The sequence below is a fragment of the Battus philenor genome, unplaced genomic scaffold, assembly GCF_028537555.1.
Source record: "Battus philenor isolate CCGP_79_NKW_IND1 unplaced genomic scaffold, ilBatPhil1.0.hap1 SCAF_12, whole genome shotgun sequence".
Classification (NCBI taxonomy): Eukaryota; Metazoa; Arthropoda; class Insecta; order Lepidoptera; family Papilionidae; genus Battus; species Battus philenor.
This window is the reverse complement of record NW_027181674.1, coordinates 4,706,229-4,730,463: the sequence shown is the minus strand read 5'-3', so window position 1 is coordinate 4,730,463 and position 24,235 is coordinate 4,706,229. Positions and strand designations below refer to the sequence as shown.

The 24,235-nt window shown below is 32.1% G+C and overlaps 1 protein-coding gene across 2 annotated transcripts in view; it reads right to left on the bottom strand.

Annotated features, from left to right (window-relative positions):
• The window catches only part of LOC137932712 (ATP-binding cassette sub-family G member 1-like), a 94,607-nt gene that overhangs the window by 34,843 nt on the left and 35,529 nt on the right, over positions 1-24,235 (bottom strand). Inside the window, exon 1 of one of the 2 annotated variants that reach the window (XM_068776364.1) lies at positions 21,184-21,415. The exons of the other annotated variant lie outside the window; for it this stretch is intronic. Within the exon in view, the coding sequence (XP_068632465.1) occupies positions 21,184-21,415 (232 nt within the window). Of the gene's footprint in view, positions 1-21,183; positions 21,416-24,235 lie in introns of those variants that run through there. 2 annotated transcript variants of the gene reach the window in all.

The following is a 24,235-nucleotide window of genomic DNA, read 5'->3' as shown; positions in this document are numbered from 1 at the left end:
GCCAACTATTTATGATTAGATGACGTATATACGCATTGATATTTCTAATTCTAAGATGAACATTTTAAATTCTATTATTTAAATTAGTATATTTTTTGTACTGTTACATTGTATTATAATAATATTACATTGATGTAAATGCGCGTAATTAAATCTTGTTGATGATCATTCATGAAGATAATTATTGTCAAGCACTCTTTGAGAAACTGTTAAGTTTCGCCGGCATTTCTTAACAGGACCAAGCCGGTGGTAGCTTCCTGTAGGAACAACAGTGCCGACATTTTATGTTGATTGACCATCTGAAAGTGTTTGTAATAGCCTATTCGAATAAAAATATTTAGATTTTGATTTGATACTTCACATTTGTCGGTCATTACCGGCGCATGTTATTGATTCGATTCAGCTTTTACGTGGGTGCAGGCCATATGTATGGGATACTGTGTGTTAATTCTGATTTTTAGAAAATTAATATAGTTAGTATTTTTATACAGATCCCTCTATTTACAAACATAGAGCTAAACTGTAAAAAAAACATCATATCATTTTCACCTGTTAAATAATAATAATAATAGTTGTAGACAATTCTGACGATGGTACCTTGATTTGCTTAAGAGTAAATGTTTACGGGTTTTATCTCCATAAGGCATAACACAAATATTGAAGGAAAACATGTTTTGGCATCCGATGTAATGAAGTAATATATGCAATTTCTGTTAATGTGAACAAAGTTCGTTAAGTCTCGTATCATTTCGCTACCTATGTATGTCTAACAATAATATTTTCTTATGAAAAATTTATTCGTCTGATCAAACATGAGGGAATATTATAATTTTTGCCACAAAAATTAGGACAAAAGTTAAAGAAAACAAAGTATTAATTTAATAACTAAACTAATGAGCAAATTTTCACTTTTGATCCCTTTATAATAAACTGTATTTCATCATTCATCATCGCCATTTCAGCCATTTATTAATTCGTCTGATCAAACATGAGGGAATATAATAATTTTCACAAAAGCAACAAAAATAAGGACAAAAGTTAAAGAAAACAAAGTATTAATTAAATAACTAAACTAATGAGCGAACTTTCACTTTTGATCCCTTTATAATAAACTGTATTTCATCATTTATCATTGCCATTTCAGCCATAGACGTCCACCGCTAGGACCGTCTGCCCATTATTACTTTCCTGCTCCGCAGTTACCAAGGCTGCTAATCCCACCAGAATTATCCGTGCTGCCAGAGACTGGTGCCTGGTGTTTTTATTCATGTTTTAAGGTAAGGGGCCGATTCTTACAACGCTTGCCATGCGGGTTTGTAAGCGCAGTTTTTTTATTTTAAATGTGTTCGGGAGATCTGTGGCCCATTGTCCGCCAATATTTTCTCTTTTGCCGGCTCTAAGCGTCATACTGGAGAAGATGGTGAGGAATGTTGCTATATTAAGTGGATTAAATATTTATTTATTTAGAAATATTCCATTTATCTGATTAAATTTTTAACATGTGTTTACGAATAAATATTAATAACGTACTAGATTTTATGTAAAGCGAAAGGATGAACTGTATTTATGAATTCTAAAACTTTGAGAGTAAAAACTCCTTGACCAAAGCGCAAAGGGCTTTAAAAATAAGACAGAACTTCTAGTTTTTGTAGAAATATTAGCACATTTCAAGATCTTAATGATAGTATACTACGCAGACGTTCGTTAAAAACATTAAATGATTTTTCTTACATAAACATATTTCGAAACAAAAAAAGAGCTCAAGAGAGCATTAAGTAAAATTCCGTCACAGAAAACCGTTTGAGATACAAATCTGAGAACGTATTATGCACTAAATGTTTGTTATACTCAACATCGTGTAGCCTTATAAAGCTGTATAGGGAAACTAAAGTCATACGTGAAAAAAATTATAAAATTTAAAGAAAAATTGTTTTATATGAGTATGGTGAGCACTTATATGTGTAGTTTAGTGTATTGTATAAGTAGCTAAGTGGTTGGAGATAATCCTCCAGGCTTTTAATTCTATGTCGCGAGTTGATTTCGGGCAGGTAACGTTACCATTTAAGCCGATAGACATCCACAGCTGGACATACACCTTCATAGATATATAAAAAATTGGTCTAACGCGGCCTGTACAAATTAACTTAAAAACGTTTCTGTGTGTCGTTCTCGATGGCTATGTACAGGAAATCAAAACATTTCACGTCTAGATTTTTCTACCAATCTTAATGTACATTTAATTCCTCGTATTTTTTATTTAGCTATAAAGTGAAAAGTACAAAATACTAGAATATTAACAGATAATAAAGAATGCTTCGATACCTTTTAAAAATGTTGAGTAATTTTAAAATTTTGGGTGTTTTATGATATTAACTAGTTTCGTTAACACTTAAGTGATAGAGAATGCCTTCGGAATTAAGTCCGGCGATATTAATAAATTGTATTAAAAGTGTTCAAATAATGATAAATGATAATAAAAATTAAAACTGCGTTTGAAATCTTAATAGTCTGTGGCGACGTAATGGCCGCTACAAAACACATCACACCCAAACAGACATTCTGACATTTCTAGTACACAAGTCATTGACATTTCACTCACTTTTTCTCTGTTAGGACGACGTAGGCTTATTGGCTGTTACTTTTATTAAACATTAGAGTCAGAAAAAACGGGAGGTTTCTATACGTAACACCTCCCAAAAGTATTTTATGTTCGAGTTAGTCATATAAACGATGTCAATATGATTCCAGTTGTTATTAGATCAGGCATTATTATTATATATATTTTTCATGACGTATCGTAATCACCGTAAATGATTTAAACTGAATGACAACATGTTTATGTATATTATATATATTTAAATCAGTGATTCCCAAAGTGGTTTATATCGACCCCTAGGGGTCTATGACAACCTGCAAGGGGTCTACGTCAGCGAGCAAAAAAATTTGGGGGTCCATGAAATGAAAATGGGGGTCCACGATAGTGGATCTCAACACATACACTGATAGTACCTATTTACTTACATCACACTACCTTATAATATCAAAACATTTACATTATTTATAAAAGTACCTATGAAGTAAAAAAATTATTATATATGTTTATAAAATTGTGTAAGTTGTAGGATGTTGTTATTCGCTTTGTGGTCGCAATACATTTTGAACTTGTAAAAACCTGAGAGTCTCGTGATTATTTAATGTTACGTATATTTTACATAACAGATACAAAATGTTATTTTGAGTAGTTTTAATTAAAATAAATAACAAATGTATTTTTAATAAGTTTTTAACACTAAACTTCACTACAGTAAGAAATTTACAGGAAATCAATATCAGGTAAGTAGGGGGTCTACCCAACACGGAAAAACATGGCAAGGGGTCTACGATACAAAAAAGTTTGGGGAACTCTGATTTAAATTAATAAATAAAATAATTCATCTCCACATCAGTTTTACTTTGACCTTGAACAAAAACATTACTGTGTTATAAAAACGTTTTTAACTCATTCGTTAGATCTCCCTTCAATTTATCTTCCCGGAATCTTAGACCGTTTAGTTTCTATTGCTCAATTAGTGAGGATATAAACAATTAGGATCTATTAATGTTTTTTGTTGCTGCTTTAAAATGTACAGAGCATTGTAAATGAACAAAATTGATAATTATGTTATTGTTGTGTTTGTGTAAAGGAAAGATTTTAAGAAATTCAATATCCGACGGCACAAAATCAACCACGAGTTATATCTATAGGTAGAATATGCAACACCTTTAATAAATTTTAAGAATTATAGTTGAACAATCTAGGCGACTCAAGAATATTTTGGAAAAAGAATGCTGAATCACTAATTCATACATTCTTTCTAATTTTAAATATGTTTGTAGTGTATATTAATATCGTTCTATATTTAACCATTAATTGTAGATTATATTTATTATTCAATGAGCTATGCAGATGTTTATTAATTTTTTAACAAAAAGTTTATGGTTATTAACACATTATTGCCATAGCTTTATATGGCTACATTCAATAACACCAACATCGTTTCAGGGCTATCCCTGAATTTTAGCTATGTCTATTTTATCTCCTCAATCCTATGATTTCCATTGCTGGATAGAAGCCTCTTCAATAAAGTTCTTGTGGCCTGGGCTTTTGCCTTTAGATGACCTTATAAAGGTCATCTCAATACCTTGTGGGCGTACGACCTTCGCTACCATTTTACGGCTACAAAAGGGATACATATATATACTTTTTGAGAATAATAAAATTCTATGGCGATAGAATTCTTCTGTTTGTATACCAGAAACAAAAAATATAAAATTTTGTAAAACTGCTTTAAAAGTGTTTTGTGCTAATGTGGTTCTCTTACGAATAGCGAAATTTATAAAACATGTACAAATTTGTATGATCTGCAGTTATCTGATGACAATGAGTATAAGCTTATATAAGAAAAGGACCAATATTTAGCCACAGTCCTTGAGATGAATGAGAGAGATGACTTTGTGTTTGGCACTAATCGGTGTAACATAACTCCCAAAGATGCCCCATGGAGGGGTGAAACACGTGTTGAGTGATTTAGCGGTGGTAGTTGTGTAATTCACATTGTTTGCCGCATACGCATTTATCAGCTGGCTGGCGAGCGGTGCACTTTGTTGCACGACTACGACTGCATGTGCGGAAGTCGCTAAATATTGGTCTTTTTCTTACTTAGGATGGACTACCGAAAAATAACGCCTGATTCCATTAAATATATAAGCTTATATACACCATATGTTCTTATAAAATATGTGTATAAGACTTAATTTCGAAGTGTCTTTAAAAATATGCTCTTGATTGGGGGATTTCCCTTGTAACGAACTTGATCAAATACACGGGGTTTTCTATGTTAAGGGCGGTCTAAAAGAAATATCGAGAACTACAGCTGCGTTAAAGTAATAACAATGAAATGTACCCTTAAATAAGCGAAAATAACGAGGGTCTGTCAGCATATGTTATGTTCGCTTCACATTTGTGCTTACAAAGTTGAGATTGCCTTGAGCCGCGACTATATAAACGATCCGAACCGTTAAAATCTGAACATATATGTGGGTGATATGGGCAGGCATTTTTTTTACTAACCCTGTTTTTAGTCTCTCGTTCAATCCTTATAATTGGTGCACAGGATTTTCATTTAAATTATAATTATTCAATCAATTTTAATTAATTTTCATACTCATCTTTCGTTCTTCTCAATGTCTTTTATTTTTTCCGCTAATTTACTTCACAATATCTTTCATTCCTTACCATACTTCCCTTCCATTATCGCCTCACTTCCTACCCTAAAAGGGATCGGTATTGAGGTACTCCACCCTGAAACACGTTTGACTCATAGGTCGTGTTCCGTTTATAACACACTACCTGTCTCCAGTCTGATCGCGTGGATTAAAACTTCAAGCTTTTAAGCTTCATGAAATGAGATATATCGTGATGAGTATATACTCAATAGGTGGAAATATCTTTTATGTAATTGTCAAGTCATTTGCTGGCAATTAATAAACGGTACACCCTATCCAAGAATATATCGTTTCCGAAAAAATAAATGACATAAATAGTACAGGTACGGTGCTTCATTTTAATACGATTGTTAAAACAACTGTTATTTGACGGTGACATTAAAAACAAAAACGATTCCACTGCATAATATTATACACACCAGGTATAATTCTGAACGTATAGATTTTATTGTGAATGTACCAAGATTATTTTTAATAGTACTTCAAAAAAAAATCAATTAGAGAAATCTTTTAGATATATTCGTAGTGTGATGTGACTGTTAGTATATTTCATCCACTCTCACACAGCGTTACGGGTCATTGAACATTGGGTGTAGGCTCTTTCAGGCGGACAGGCGATAAATTGTCCGGTGAAAAATATTCTCAGCCATTGATGCTGTCCAGGTGATCCTTCAGCTTATTTTATATATGACGTGCTTATCTGGTTCCAAATGCTTATCTAGTTTGTTTCATACAAGATGTTTTGTTAAAGGTGTAAATGGCTCACTTGTCACCAAATCATATGTAAAGTGATCACTACGAAACATATTAAATTAATATATTTTTTTCTAATGAAATGCAACTGACCAACATCTGGCAATACAACGTATGCAGGGGCAGATTCGTCGCATATTTTTGTATTAATGATATCCAATAAAAGCATAAATAAGTACAGAATTTGTAATTAACATTTACATTAATCAGTCGAGTCTGAGATAAACACGGTTTATTCTCGTAAAATGAAATGTCAGTTTCAGCAAACTGACTTTTCCGAATGCTCCGAATATTTACAACATGACGTGTGATGTAATAATATTTATTTGTACACCGCGTATACACAGTTATTGGCTATAGATGTAAAGGCTTTAAAGGAGTGAATGTATAGCTCATTTGACAGCAAAAACTTTAAACCTTTTACACTTATTTAAAATCAACCTCTATAACGTGAACACTTTGAATACTTTATTGGAATGCGGCAGGTCAATAATAGCGAGCGGTACAATCTGCAGGTAAATAATAATTTTAATATGCATATTAAAATTAAGTAATCTGAATTTAGAAAATACTTATGCTATTATCGTCATCTTATTTATTATTTCTAAAACCATTGAAGTTCGGATGCGGTTTACCTTATATTGATTGACAGCAAATTAGTTATACATCACCCCTTTTGGAGCTTTTACACTTATAAATAATCACGCTATATTTAGAATGTTTAAATTAAAACGATGAATAATGTATAGATTCGCGAAAAGACATATTACAGTGTTTAAGGCCAAATTGTAAATTCACAGGCCTTAGGAAGGCAGATATTTTTTTCCTGGGTTGCTAGGATTGTGTATAACATTTGCCAAGGGTTTGTCAAAAGTTAGAATATCATTTGGCTCAGCCCGAACTCGATTGTTGCCAAAATAGCTTTATTTTTTGGAAAAAAACTCGACTTGTATCATTCCGCGACCACCGTATTCATCTGAGCTTCGTGCGACTTATGGCTATTCAGCAAACTCAAAAGCTAATTTGTGGACGACGTCATGACTCGATTGAGGAGGTAAAAACCGAATCGAAAGTCTTCAAGACCGGAAAAAGACTATTCCGACAGCTTTAAGGACTGGAAAAACCAATGGCAAAAATGTGTTTCATCGGGGATTAATTTGAAGAGGTAAAATGAAGTTGATTAGGAAAAACAAATATAGAATCCTAACTTTATTAACAAATTTACCTTAATTTTTGATCACAGTATTATATGTTTCATTATCACTATGTCAGCCGATAGACGCCGACTGCAAGGTATAGGCAAAGATTGCTGTGAAGACCTGTCATACATGTATGTTTAGTTTGAGCAAGACATCCTCGAGAAAATTTTGCAATCAATTTTTTACATCCATGATTTTGTTTTTATAACGTTATCTGTACGGTTTAACTCATTAGGTAACATTCTTTCTATACAAATTCATAGATTTTTATTATCTCTTAATCGTCTGTATGTATTTTCTGATTACAACATGTACAAATAACTAATAAATAAACTATTTTACGGTAACAAATTTAAATAGTGTATAGTGTTCATTGATTTATACTTTCTTGTAAAGTATAATAATAAAACACATGTAATAGGATATGTAGCCCATAAATATGACACATAGAAGTTAAGTAATTTATGAAGCGGTAGTATAAAAGACGTTTCATCACTCATGAATCACTACACGTCACTAATAAAAAATGGTATATATATCAGAATATATGTAATAATATAAACAGCACACACACATATATATATATGTATGTATATATAAAAATATATAATATACCCGTACTGTATATATTACGGTAGCACAGAGGTAGAGGACTGAAACTTGCTATCGTAATTCGCGAGTTAGATTCCTGGAATACGTATAAAGAATTGCTACTATTGAATAGCTGAAAATTGTTGAACGTTATAATTATATACTTATAATTTAAAGTTTATTATTAAATTAAAGATCAATTTAATAATATACTCTTAATATTAGATCTAAAACTAGGAAAAGAATTATATATACATATATTAAGACATTTATTACCATCAGTTAAAGTAACTGAGATAGGGATCATGTGTTTCGAAATTTTCACGATTCCGATATTGTAAAATATTCTAGAAACTACTATTGGGCGGCATTGAGCGTTTCCGCTCACTCGAGAGATTGCTATTGAGCCTCGAGGGACCAGCGAGTTCGCGGTCAACTGGCCCATCTTATTAACATGAAAGCCGGGGCAACGTGTTAGGAAAATTTTATCGAAACCCGCACTGCGTATTACACTATCATCCAATTAATATGCACATACTAATTTTACATTAAAGTTAACCGTATATCGATAATAAAAATGCAGATAAAATCAAATCGATCAGTTTTAACTGTTTTCGAACATTTTTTTTTCAGTTTGTGTAAGTTACCAAATTAGTATTAATTTTTTGACTTAAAATATATTTTTTTAACATTATAATATTAATGTGAATCATATGTACCAATAGAGTCAAAGATATAGCATTTTCTTTAAAAACTGTGTGTTAAAAATCGCAAAAATTTTTAATTATTTTTCTTTTTTTTTTTAATTAAGTGACGTCGTAATCGTTTTAAAAATTAACAGAGATATTGATGACTTGTAAAATTTTGAATTCAACTAGTACTACTGACACAATTAAATATTTATTTGTTTTTGATGAGTTATATAATTATAAACAAATTAAGATACGTCAATCTAGTGGCGGTATTGTGTTTATTGGTGTTAAGGAAAAATTGCTTCCTCTATTTACTAATTGGATCGCCTAAGATCTTCCTAAATGGACAATTAATGGTTTTCCTGTTAGAAATGTATAAAATCAATACATTCCACTTCTGCTTTGAGTTTTAATTAAACTAAAACTTATAGAAGTATGTTGAATCACCGTTGAAGTAATTAGTTCTTTCTTAGAAAGTATATATTTTTATCGATACATTTATGCAGCCTATTAGAGTATTGTAGGAAATTTGATATTAATGTAACGAAACAATTACAAATTTTACCTAGGAAAAATAATATTAACTGCATTTTCACGGGTACGAAATAATCTGACTGGAAGCGAATTGCCTCGTTTCGACACTTTGAAGTTCTATTTTTGAACAATGAAACTTCCCTGCGCGTAGTAGTTGAAATAGAAACTGGATAGTTGCAGTTATATTTCAAATAAAAAGTTATTCGTCGTAGCATTTTATTTTTTCACATAAACCGTTTTTGGTAAGAAAATTCTAATTGACGAGACAATGTTATTTAATCAAAATGTTTATTTTTATGTCAACCGACTTTTTTAAACAATTTACTTTAGGTTAGAAAGTTCTAGTAACATCATGTTGCAATTTAGTAATTACTATTATGATTTTGGTTTGATAAATATGGGGTTTATCGTTATTAATGTTTTCATAAATTATGATTTATGGTTTTTTAAGAGTTATTGGAGTTTGGGAATTATAGCTTTACCACTGTTCTATCAAGATGACCACTGATAAAATCCATCTGAATTTGTTGTTGGTTCTTCTCAGATCGGGATGCGTTTGAATCCCTAGAGTTTTAAGTTGAAAGATGTTTTTAATCAGAAAGATAATGTTTTATTTTGAAAAAAGAAAATGTTAACTCGTAACGTAAATTTTTTCTTTTAATTTAAGAGCCTATAGACAATTCCAATATTTTTATTAATCTGATTTTAATTTTTAATCAAAAGACTCACAGGTAGACCGATGTTAAAAGACTTAATTGACATCGGTCGTTTTTTTAAGTGAAAACTGTGTAAAGAAGTAATGCTTTGGTTTGTCATATGTACGATTATTATTATTAAGTTGTGGAACATAAGTCGATCAAATGGTCTTTACTTGAAAAAAAATCATTGAAAAAATGCGTCATCATCTTTTCTTTTTTTTTGTTATCATATTGTTCCAATGTACAAAATGTTTTTAATAAATGCTACTATTCAGTAGTGAACATAAAATGTATGTTTTACCTTGTATAAAGCCAAAGTCATTCTTTAAATAAATAAAACAACATACGTTCTGGGTTTATTATGACACAGTGTTTTTACTTAGAAAGGGGGAAGGGGGCAAGTGAGGAGGGAAAGACGTTACGGATTTTTGATCGCAGAGCATGCCGTTTCTTAACAATGTTTTCCTTTACCGATAGTGAGTAATGGCTTATATAAATTGGTAACAACACGTGTAACTTTGTGATAAATGAATACGCGGTCTGACCGTAAGTGATAATCTTCCTCTATTGCACTGCAGATATGTTAATTTATTAATTTATACATATTACTATTCTATTAGGATCATTTATAGTGAACAATATACAACAATTTGATAGAAATTAGGATTAATAGAGCTCGCCTTTAATGGCATAGTTTAACTTAAGACTACGAGGGTTCAAATTTTTTTTCTTCGTTTTAGCCGACAGGCGCCTCTTGCAAAGTACAGGCCGTTCCAAAGATCGCAACGATAACAGGTTTTTCGCTGCCCGCACTCAGCAACCACCCGTGACCGTAACTATGTCGTTGATCCATCCAGTGGAAGGCTTACAATCGCCGCGGTATGCGTTGCTCACAGCTACTTCAGATTAGTATTTCTTAGATATCATTGGTGACCTTGGTTGTTTGGCAGATCTCCTCATTTATAACTCGATTTTGCGGCCAAGTTCCGAGGAATAGGTGGTTTTGAGATTTCCGTTAGGAGCTTGGATTTAACACAAAATACGAGCTACTGCAACTTATCGTACAAGATAAGATTCACGGAAAGCGAAGTGTTGGTAGAAGACAAACACCCTGGTTAAAAAATTTATGCCGGTGGTTTCAAAAGAATAACCATTCGCTTTTAAGAGCAGCGATGTCAGAAATTAAGATTAACCATTAGGTCACGAATCTTCGTAAGAGTGTACTTTAGGAAATGAAATTTGTAATGCTCGTCATTGTTAATATGACTTGCACAATATGTTATTATAATATATATGTATGATAAAATTCTCCATACAGTGCCTAAACATATCTTAAAGCGGAAATTTGTATAGACAATATCGGCCAAGGTTGGGTTACCTATCCATTTGATGCTACACATAGATAAGAAAGTTCCTCTTTAGACAGGTTTATTATTCAATAAATATTCATGTGTATTCAATAACGCTAGTTTTAATGCTTCATAATAAATTCTAAGTAAACACAAAGAGGAAGAAAACGTTCCATTTTCTATTTACGGACAATTGAGATGGTTGGTATAAAAATAAAATTACGAATTATTGCCTGCTATTTGTCCTTCAGTGTATTTTTATCAGATAACTTCCTTTTAATAGTAAAATACACAGGAAAAAACCTTGATATTACACGAATGATGAATCATTACTCAATTTTTATTCCATTTTTTTCTATTTTGATGTAATAATTTAAAAATCGTCGCTTATAGGTATAAGGAAAATTAGGTTTACATATTTAAGCCAAAATAATCCTGACGCAATGAATAATGTGCATATATTAAGTGTGCAGTTTAACTAAATGCTATTTTGTATAGCTCGAATTTCAGGCCTATTTTTAAAAAGAGAAGCTATGTATAAAGCGTGACTGTATGGACTCAAAGACAATTTTGTTTCTAATAATTTATACAGAATAGTTCTAAGGAGGTCTGTTATATATTTAAAACTATTTTGACACTAGCCGCGTTGTATACATACATTTTTAGTTATTTTACTTTAAATCAATTAAAAGCCCACATCTGTCAATAAACTGTTTTTAATCCATTCAATCGTATACCTGACGAAGTGTTCAAAACTCACATAGATTTAGTCAAAATTGAACTTAAATTTTGGTGTTTGGAATTTGGTGTTATACACTTAAAATTATGTGCCGATGGATTAATCGAAATCGAAAAGTGGTCGCGCAAATGATAGTCACCGCTTGAAGTATATGACCATTGCGATAAGAATGAGCGCAATTAACAAAACGCGCGAGATGTTTCAGAACGAATGCTACTCCGGATAATTATTTTGAAAACTATCTTACATAATATAACGGGTCGTTGTATCAGCCCATAGACACCCACTCACTCTGTATCAGATTATATTGAAATAACACTAGACCGGTGTGTAGTACTAGACAAGACTGAACGAAAAACAGATAAAATATAAATATCTATGTCATTTAAGCCCATAGACGTACACTTCAAGTCATAGGCCTCCCGCGAAGGTATCTATGAGAGGATATATCATAATACGAGCTGGCGCTCGTAGTGTATTAGGGTTCGTAGAGGGCGCTGCTGCTCATACTTTAGAAATTTGGTCATGAGCAGTTATAATACTGTATAATTAATGTACGGAGTGTAAATTATATAAAGTTGTAAGCTGGGAATCGAACCAGCGACCTATGATCGCAAGGTTCAGTCCTTTAGCGCTACTAGGCTAGCACTGCACATATAATGGGTAAATGATTATGGCACTCATATACTACAGAAGCAAATACGCAAATAATACTTATGATTTGACATTAACAAAAAAAGTATTACGAATTATATATGTCAAATCTATATCTTTAAAATGTAAAGATTCGTTGGTGTAGGTAAAGGCAATATTTTTAATAAATAATCAATATTATTGACAATTTATTTTAACTTGTTTTATGACTTAAATCAGGTTACTATTCACTTGATGGTATTGTTCAATAACTAGTGTTTTAAAATATTAAAATACTTGACGGAGGTCTAGAGATATTTGTCGGCGTACATCGAATAGGCTGTTCGTCTGACGTAACCTAGAAATGAGTTGCCGTCCTTCACAGACAGGATTATTGGAGAATTTTCGATAAGATTGTGGACGTTGAGATTGTAGTAATAAGAAAAATCAAGAAGGAAAATCACTCGAGTTATATTTGTAGTATTGAAGGCTTCAGATTGATCTATTTCTAGGTCTTCCAAGTCGTTGTTTGAAAGTGTTCTAGTTAAAACATTTATTGAAGATAGACAAATAGTTGACTTGTTAATAAATTACTGGTATCCATTTTATATTGCAAATGTTATTAATGTTTAGAAATAATATTTAATCTGTTACCATGAAAAATATTATGTATGTATTTTTATTATCATCCACAGAGGGTCATTTACATGAACAAGTCGTTACAAGAATATATACGTCACCAGGAGAACTAAATGTGACACAAATTAGAATCACAAATAAACAAAATTAGTATTTCTGTTTCTACCATTAAAATAATCGCTTTATTCTACATGCATAAGAATATATAAACGGTATATACACAAAAATCACGTTTTTTTTTTAATTTTGTCTATCTATTTGTTCCGGTTAATCTCTGAAATGGATGGACTGATTTTCTGATCTAATCTAATAGGTCTTGATCTGATATAATAGGTAGTAACTAAGGCAACATAGGCATATTTTAGAGAAATTCCTTAAACAAAAAAAACTTTATGACCTAAATATATTTTTTAAAATCCACGCGGACGATGTCGAAGGCATAGCTAGTCTTTTTTAATAAAGTTGTACAGAAATTAATTTCCAAGCTTAATTATTATGTATAATCCTTCACACTGTTATTTTTTTTTCCAAGTTTTTAAATTAATTAAATAATACTTTTGAAATATAACATAGAAGATGTGTCGTAATATCGTTTATAGTTATATATTATTTATTATAGTTATACCTATAAGACAGTTACTAATTTTATGAAGCCAATAGAAAGATATTACATACTTCTTTTTATTTCTAGTGCTTTAGTTACATTGCTATTTTTCCTAAATTTAATAAAACTGTTATGTATATAGATCAGATTGTCATATGTATCGACTATAAACCGTCATAATATTTCCTTCACTGAACATTAAGTTTTCAAATCACTTATATATATTCAAGAGGTGCTAGTTAATCATCAATAAAGATATATCTCCAAAGCTGTCAAAATTAACCTTAATTTAGAAAAGCGGGTGTTAATGAAATTTAATAAACAAATTAAGAACACTATTATGTATGTGTTTACATTACATGACCTCGTTTCTTCATTAAAAAGTTAAATCATAGTATAGTTAAGAAGGTTGACATGTCAACGGGGAGATTGTGTAGGCACTGAGACGAATATGTAATTACGCGAGGTCAATGACTTATTTCCATTTAAAGGGACTGGTCCTATAGAAACTTTACGTAATACACTGGAGAACTAATCTCATGATCTCAGCTCGCACAATACGCTACCGCTATTAGTGATAGTTCTGCTAGGAAATTTCCATGTTGCCTATTTTCCTGTTTCATTATACCATTCAAATAATCATAAAGTTGTTTTAAGTCCATCTTTTATAAGTAGCGATATATGTAAAAATAAATTTACTAATATATCTACATATTTTATGTATAAGGCATATAATTTGGCACGTCGAAAATATTAATTATTAATAATCATAATATATTATATATAATCATAATACATAATATATAGGTCGTAGGTTCGATTTCCCAGAATACAATCTTATATAATTTACACTTTGTCCATTAATTATACAGGCTTGCCACTGCTTACAAACAAGTTTCCAGTTTAAAGTACAAATGATTCAATGGAGCTTTCGCCTAAGCGATCTAAACGAACTCCATATTTAATAAAATTGTAGTATGTAGCGGCCCGAGTTGAGGCTTTTTAAGGAACCCAGGAGCTTCACTAAAAGAGGTTTTTAAACCGTTTGCAACCTGTCCCTGTTTACCCGCGGAACCTACAAATGTTCGCTTCAGCAGCAGCGGAAAGAAGTCAACGAAATTAAAAAAAGATGAAAAATATTAATTGTGGATGCTTTGTATGATTGGTTCCAAGAACCGTTTCCGGAATAAATTTAGGATTTTTTTGCGTATAATTTTCGGTATTTCAAATACATTTACATACAAATAAAGGTCTAAAGACTAACCGAATGTCATGTTCGAAAGCTTCGAACGCGTTCATGACGGATTCTTATTTTAAAAACAAAGCGACGAATTATAGGGCGTTCACCTGACCGTGAGTCATAACAACGCGACACCGCAAAGCGTAAAGCAGCAGGCATTTGATTTGTCACGTCGGAAACAAGAGCGGTATATTCAGCTAGGTTCGTTTTTGTAAAGCGAACGAGCCGATCTTTATAATATTACTTTTCTATTTGATGTGCTAAATCAAATGCTAGCTCCTAAACTTATTGTCTACTATTATACTAATTGAGTCGCCGGCTATCATAAAAGGATAGTTTCTTAATTATTAAAGCATCGCGTAAATCCTTTGATAATGATCATTAAATTAGTGATTAAATACCGACGTATCAGTATGAATAGTGCAATAATATTTCGCCTGTTCTAATTTGCACGGTCTATAAAACAAACCTAATTGGAATATCTGTTATATCTGTTATTAATGTCGATTGTTCATAGCTCGATAATAGGCGCCGCATGGTCGGATTCTTAAAAAAAAACATAAAATATCATTAACGTTTTGAAATGTCCATAAAGTACATTAATAAACATGCTAACTATAGCACGAAAATCCATAATTAGTACTTCTACAAGAATCAGAGCTAGTTACTACATTGATCTATATAATTAATGTTAATATAGGTTAAATTGTTTCCTGTTGTTGTAGTTGTAATTTTTTTATTGGTTATAGGCTAAGTATTTGATGGAAGATGCCTAGATAAGCAACCGTGTAGCATCTTAGCATGTAGCAAGTCAAGAGTGAATAGATATCTATCATTCATTCTTGACTTGAAGACCGGACGCCGGTAGGTCGTAAATAAAAGTAGTAGTAAACACGTTAGGATTCAACCGTGTACGGATATCGTGAATGCGTGCGTCTTTGTTTGACCTAGAATCTTAGACACCACAGAAATATTAAGAATGTAATATTGCGAGAAATTTGGCGACGATAGAAGGCGGTGTATGAAAAGAATGTAAATCAAAGTTATAGAGTTAAAGATATTGTGAAAGAAGGAGGAAGAGAGAATGGGAGATTGTGTGAAGAATGGAAGAAGAAATTGAAGAACAAAATACAAAAATAAAAGAAAAATATTTCGTAAGCCAAGTTCATGTCATTGATTAAGATAGAGGAACGACAGGACACCAAAAAGGGAACCATTTTAAAAAAAAGCCTAGAACTTATTAAAATTAGCGAAATTCGAGAGCTACCGAGAGAGGTTGGGGAAGCCGCCAGGCTCTTAGATCGAGGTCGCTAGGGGACCTTGGCTTTGGCTGCCACTCGTCGATAATACCCGCTTGGCATTCCAACAAGGTGCCTAAGAAGGACAAACCTCGGCTTTGCCGGTCGCTATTGCTTGGCTTTTATCACTACTACCACTTCGAAAAAAGAGCCCTGGGAGAAGAAGTGGCGAAAGCTCTCACAACGCTTCTATCTAGTATGATCGGGGGTAGAAGTACTCTTTGAAATACGATCCGACGAGAGCAGTTTGTTATCGAATTGTAACGGTGTTGGTGTGCAATGTAAGCGGTGTTTTTGTCTGGAATCTGGAGTAAGTGTTTCAGTTTCAGGACGGTGCGTCGTTTGAATGTACCGGGTGTGATCGTTTAGTAGGTGGCAGCACCTACAATCAATCTATATGTATGTTGAGAGGCAGGGCCAAAATAATGAACTGATGCCCGTTCAAGGAACTACGCGATTGTTGGCAGTTCCATGTCAAAGACCTGTACTGTCTTTATTGCGTATGTACCACGGTGCATCCATTGCTCTTTGCATATGCGTATTTGCGGGCGGGTTTGATTACAGCTTATTAGTGTCCCGTTATCGGACAGTGAGGTTTTACACCTACTGTTTAGTAATGGACACAGGTGGCCGAGTAAAAAGGCCGCCTTTTATCGCGCGCTTTCATCCCTCGCTTTGACATCTAGATAGTGGATTTGAGTCACACAAGGCACTAAACTCTCCATGAGTATGATCGGAGCTGGATCGCGCGTCTTGATAGCCAAAAGAAGAAAGGAGTTGGGGAAATTAATTCATGTAACATCGACGCACACTTTTTAAAATACAGTCTATGTTTGAATATTATTATAGCATTCGAGAGTTTTTAATTTACCTAATTGTGAGGAGCTTGGTTTGAAGGTTTATTTTCATAGTTGACATTATAATATAGTATTCATCACATATTGTTAAATTTTATTTAAAAAGAGTCAGTTAAGTGTGTTGAGTTCTGGCGGGCTCTTCTCAGGAAATCACTATTCCGAGCCAGTGGAAGCTTACAATTTTAAAATATTTTACGTTTAAAAAGTATGTGCAAATTCCTACTCGAATAAAGATATTTTCTAAATTTAAACACAAATATATTTGGATACTAGGTCAATTCAAATTTAAATTTCACTTCGTGTATATGTACAGTTTTCCGATATGGATATTTATTATGTATTCATTTGCCGTAAAAGATAGTTCATCTTTTGCGATAACATCAAATCATTTCTACACACATAAAAATCTGCTATCGACAGGCTTTGTACAGCCAGTAGTGATTGGTCTGTCGCGTTTAATTAGAAAAAATAATTCATATTACATATTTCAGAGCGAACACTTTATCTATTGATTTAATGTGAAATAAATAAATAAATGTTGTAAAGATAAATATTGGTCGATGCAGTTAATAAGCAACAATGTAAATTAATTTCCAGCGCGTCAAATGTGTTAATGTCAAATGCTCAAATTTCATCGCGATCTGTTAAATGTGAAGAGATTAAGTAGCCACTGTATTATCTCATATTTTTCAAGTTTTTGTGAAATTTTATTTTTCATAGGAATCTTTTCCAAAATATTAAGTATCCTATAAATATGAATTAGTCTCAGATTCGGCAGTGACCAAGGAAAACAAGCATTATTTTTTCCAAAGGCATCTTTGTAATTTATAATCTTATACTTATAACGTAGATAACGGAATTACGATAAAAAGATAACAAAAACAAACATATTCTGTTCCACAGACGACAATATTAGTTGATAGTGCATACATTACAGTGGGTGGTAAACATGCACTGTACTCCGCGTATTTAATTATTATAATTTTAAATAAATTACTTATAGTCCTATAAAAGTAATGTAAATTATTCACCACAGTGCAAATGCATACCTCTGAGATATATTACTGATTTTTAGTATTATTGGTGCCCAAACGTTTAGTGTCGACGATACAGGAATTAAAAAAAAAACTACAAAAAGGCAAGAGTATTAATTTTTATTGTTTATGTAAATAGTGAATTAAATTGCATTTTGTAGTGTTAGTGATCCGTGAGAAGAGTATTCTTTTTAGTTCATGAATAAATGTTGTTTCATTATAGGCATTGATAGCTTCGCCGGGTTCGATGTGACAAATGGCCAACGGTGTAGTTTAAACCATTTTTAAATAACCAAACACTAGGTTTTCTCAGGTACCATAGCACTGGGCATTATACTATTTGTTTTAAATTGTTTGGAGAGAATCAAGATCTTAAGTTGTTGTGAAAGCAGTTTTTTGTTTTTATATGATTGTCTTCGGATTGGACTGTCATTGGAAATGATATTTTCATGCCGATTTGTGAAGCTTAGGCCTCTCCCGTATATTTCCAATAGGACCTAAGAGGCCTGTATCCAGCTTCTTCCGATCCTTAAAAGTCCTTATTCTATATTATGAGATGATATAATAAAAAAAAAACTATTATGAATTGGCTATTTGAAAAAAAATGTCAAACATTTTTACAATAAATTGTTCTTGTAGTTTTTGGCAAGTTATCTTATATTCAGACAGTGAGCGGAAAAGTTACCTTCGGACAAAAGAACAATGACAATAAAGCAATGGAATCACGAGAAAAGGAATGCCTTTGTCTCCGTCGAGAGGGCAGATGTCATAGCAGTTCACTACCTGCTTGACGTGTTATTAATTGGCATTTTCCGTTAATCAGTGAAAGGTCGAAATTATTATCGATCGCCATATTGTCTCCTCGCAATCAGTAATGAAATGTATAATTTTATAAATTTTTTATTGAATGTATGATAAACGTAAAAACAGATTTGTTTGATTGGTGTAAAAGCTTTGAAGGGTGTATATATCTATTTTTGTCTGCGAAAAAACTCTTAAGATTTTAGACCTATTTCTAATCACCCTGTAATATATTGTGTGATCTGTGATCATTAATATTTTTTCTATTGAAATGCTATAAGCCAATAACTTCCGGTAGTACAAAGTCTGCACGGTTGGATATTAAACGATGAATAATGTTTATGTGTAATCCGAATTTTGAAAACGGTTTTTTACTATTTTTTTATTATGTTAAACCAATCATTTTTGAAAAGGGCTTACGTTACATTGTTTGACAGTAAATTTGCTATATATTTAAAGCTTTTAGCCGTTTAAAGCTTTTTCACACATCAAGATACTCTGGAACCATAAGGCTTCGTCGTTTCAGCCCATAGACGTCCTTAGATTATAAATCTATGACGGATATACCATAATTGCTCCTTGTCAGCTGACGGGTTAATGATCGAATTGTGATATTATAGTACAAAGAGGATGCGGTTACCCATCTTCTGCTAATTTTTTTGTGAGCAGTGGCAATCTTATGTGATTAATGCAAAAAGTGTGAACGATATAAAATTGTAACCCGGGAACCGAGCCTGTGAAGTACGATAGCATGTCCCAATTCCTCTACCGCTTGGCTATCCTTGCTTCATAAGGTTTAGAGATTTGTACTCGATAGAAATTTTTTTTGACGGGTTCTGCTAAGAATCGGGTTTTATGAAATTCCACCTGCATGAGAGGTTGAGGAGGCGTTCATAAAAAATCAATATTTTTGAAATTTTTTTCAGAATATATTTTGTAACGTGTTTAAAACTGGTAGGATTAATTTTATGAACACTTAGAAAAGGTAGTGCAAGGCAAGCGAAGCTGGTAGGAGATAGCTAGTTTCGAATATTTCTATTGCAAAGACATAGGAGAATAAATGAATATTAAATTATAATCTATAATCTACTAAACAAATCACAACGTTCGACATACAGATGTAAATTTATGTATATATACCACGCTATTAATGTTGGGAATACAATTCTTAGTTTCAATAATAAATTCTAAAGCAAGATTTCTAAAGAATCTTTTACTACTAGATAGCAGATGGAAAAAGTCGATTGTTATCAGAAGAGCTAGTTTATCAAATTTGTTTTTAATTATTTTGTCTTCAAACGTTATTGGAGAGTTAAGAATCTAATTAGTCTATAATAATGAAGATGAGGTAAAAATTATACTGAAACAATTTTTAAACAAAGATGATGGGGGAGGACCTTGCTAAAGTCGTTGAAAGACGCTGGTTGCAAGCCATTTACTACCCATTCACATACATGAAGAAAATTTTTAAAATTAAAATGAAATAGATGAGCATATTGTAAACTCTTTGCTTGTTTATTATTTTTTATTTAAGTATAATTTGCATCTTTAACAGATAACATTGTTCATTAAAATTTAACATCCCAAAATTTTAATTACTAAATTATTATCCTTTTTCACAAAAATAATTATATTATATTAATGCATACATACATATATTTTTACGTGAATATTTTGATAATCTCTGTATCTCAAATGTTACATTTTTTTTGTTTTTTTTTTTTGAGAATAGGATCGTAATTGCGAATGATTTAGCATCCATGTTTCATTTTTATTATCATTTCTGAAACTGTAATGAATAATATTGGAATACATAAAAAACATCAGATATTCTGTTTATTTACCACGTGATGTTTCAATTGACTTTAATGTTATAGGAAGATACGGTTCTTGTAATATATATTTATTGTTCTTGTTAGAATTGATTATAAATTTTATGTCGGATGTAATAAATTTCTCGCAACGTAATCTTTTTATAAAGACTAATTTAACATTCAAAACATTTTTAAAGCACGCCAAATTATATTAATAATCTCCCAAATTATTCAGATTTAGAATATATTTCCTATATATAATAGTTTTTAATATATATTCTGTAATTAACTCAAACACAGTGACTTTTTTATTGGTTTTTGGCAAACACTGTTTGTGGATAAGTTAATTGATTTAGTGGATAAGTTTAAAAAAAGATGGAGTGGTGTCAGTTGAAGCAACGTTGGAAATAAACTAGTAGAATTGATTTTAAAAAAGTTGTTACCTTTATGCGAATGGACAGTGAATCCGATGTCTTCGAATAGTATGTGCACAGGCGGACGTTTTGCCATGCGATTGAGAGCTTTCAAAGTGGAGCCCGCTCTTTCTAACGCCGCCGGAGTCCATTGGTCTTCAGCCGGATTCACTACCAATGGATTTGGGTCACTCGAAGGCTTTACATTATGCGCCAACGTTGCACCTACTATAGCTTTTCGTACCAAAGGTATAGTCGACATATCGCACAATTTATTTACAATGTAAACAAATTTATTGTTAATAAATTTATAATATTGGAAACGTTATTATTTTTTTAAATATCGAATTCCAAAAAAAAGAAAAAATTATATTGCGTCCATAACCTGCGCGGGAGACGCGACAAGCAAGCGACACGCTCGCCGTGTATGGAACACGCGAGCCTACTAAAATATTATCAGCAAGCTATCTAGTGTTCCCTATTTTTATTTTCCTCGAGTGGAAGTAACAGTAAACGGCGAAATTGTTAAGATGATCATTTTTGAAATATTCTTTATTTAATGTCAAATAAAATTAATCATCTTCTTAATTTTTAATCTATATTGACAATATTTATAATTAATGTTATGAATTCTACTCAGACTTTTTATACGAAATTGTATAGTATTTATAATTGTTATAATCTTTTAGAATATTTTTTTAAAATTTAATTTATTTCTTGTATGGCATTAACTGTGGTAACGAGCAGTGGTAGAACAGGGGTAAGCCTGAGAATTGCGATCATAGGTCGCGAGTTTGACTTCCGGGATACAATTATATGATTAACGCTTTGTGCTTTAATTGCAAGGGATTGCCACTCCTTACAAACAAATTTTTAGAGGGTGGGCAGCAGTGTCCACTTCGTACTATAATTCTACACTGCAATTGTCAATCTTTCTGCCTACCGTGGCTATTATGGAATATCCCCCATGGATATCTTTGTAGGACGCCTTATCCTTGCGGTGGCCTTAGGGCTGAAACGTCTACGATGACGATGGAATTAACATTTTTTCAAGAAGAACATACGTATTAAAAACCTTTCTTTAACAAAAAAATATTCGCAAGTGATTATTTGATTTTGATTTATTATAAAATATATATTTATACTACAAACACCTATATACTGGTTTATTATATTGTATCTGTATGGAATTATTTACACAGTCTCAATTAAGATATAAATCACAAAAAGCAAAACTGTTTATCAAGTTTACTACAAATCAATTGGAGGATAAAGTCCATTCGTTGATTACTTCCTCAAATATGTAGATTCAAATACCAGAAACTCATTTGACCTACACAAATTATATTATATTATGATCTTCTCTAAATTTTTCAGCCCATAGACATCCTGCAAGGGATATTCCTCCTACAAATATTTTTACGGGCAGGATATACAAAATCGCCAAGCTTGCTTGGCAGATTGGCGATTGCAGTGTCGTATTATAAAACGCGGTGGAAATCTTATATAAAACACAAACTGTGAATTATATGATATTGTACACCAGGAATCGAACCCACAACCTATGAGAGCAAGTCTCGGTGCTCTACAGCTGGGCTATCGCTGCTCGTATATTGTAACACTGATCACGTATTCAAAGATTAGTGAAGTTCTGAAGTCTTCGTTACGATCCCATTTTATAATTGGTTTTATCTCGTTAAGTCCAGTTTTCATGTAAGATTTAATTAAGCAAAATTCAAGTAAATATTTGATAAAAAAGTAACGTGAAGTTAATTATCATCATCGTTTCAGCTATATAACGTCCCACTGCCACTTCCAAAGGCCTTAACAAGGTCGTCTGATCTCCTTGAGGGTGGACATCTTACGCTTTGTTTTCGGTCTTCGAGCCTCATCAAACATCTATTCTCCGCTATATGGCCCGCCTATTGCCACTAACTTGCCAATCCGTTGAGCGATGTTGTTAATTTTGTTTATTTATGGATCTAGTCTAGTTTATTAGAGAAAGAAATGCTATGAAATTTTTGCAAAATGCAAGAAAAAATCCTATCCAAAAATTTACCATGCGAAACGTACAAAGAAATTAAAAAAATGTTATCGATGATTATTTTTTAAGCAAAGCGAAATGTAAATTTAATTTATTCAAACGTAGTGTGCGACGAATCATCGCTTTGTTATTGAATATTTTTGCCTTTGTCTAAAACAGTTGCGTACGCAACCGCAACTACAACCGCAAAAACCAAGAGCAAATGTTATATGAACTTTATTTTAGGACACAGTTGGAGCCTTTTAAGCAGACAATTGTCTTCAACTTTGACAACTGTCAAGTGCAGTAAGTAGTAGAAACTCACTCCTCGGTTATAGAGAAAGACAAAGATAGTATTTACACATTAACCTTAAAAGCTTACCAGATTTGTTGGTAAAAGTGATTTTTCCATACGGCTGCGCTTAAAGGAAATTACGTATATTCTTTTAACATAAGATATGGAATGTAATGTGTACTATAAAATGATAACTTAAGACGAACAAAAAAAACGTTAACACGTTTTTTATTTTTTAAAATTTAAAATACGTAATAATTTTTAGTTAAAATACTTACATATTTTTTGTGGTTATGTTTAAATATGTGCCGATTATTAATTATTGTAGATCACAGACAACAAACATAAAAGTAAACAAGAGCTATAACATATTTTTAAGACATCCCCTATTAAAAAAATGTAAATATTATTATCACCGTTTTAGGGACATAGTTTTTAAGGATATTAATAAGGTCATCTGTGCACAAAGTGGAAGGACGTCTCGAATCTTGAATATTAAGGCTCTAGCGGCCATATGGTCTGCGCGCTATATGGTCTGTCTACTGCCGCTCCAACTTGGAAACCCGCTGGGCCATGTTACTTACGCTTGTCTATTGATCTTGTCATTCCAAATTTGACGAAATTATTATTAAATATTCCAAATCACGAAAGAACGGCGTCAAATTTAATTCAAGGTATTTTACAGATAACACTATTGTGCAGACAGTATGTCTAGGGTCACAAATATACCATTCTAAAATTATTTAATTTTTTATTAAATTTAA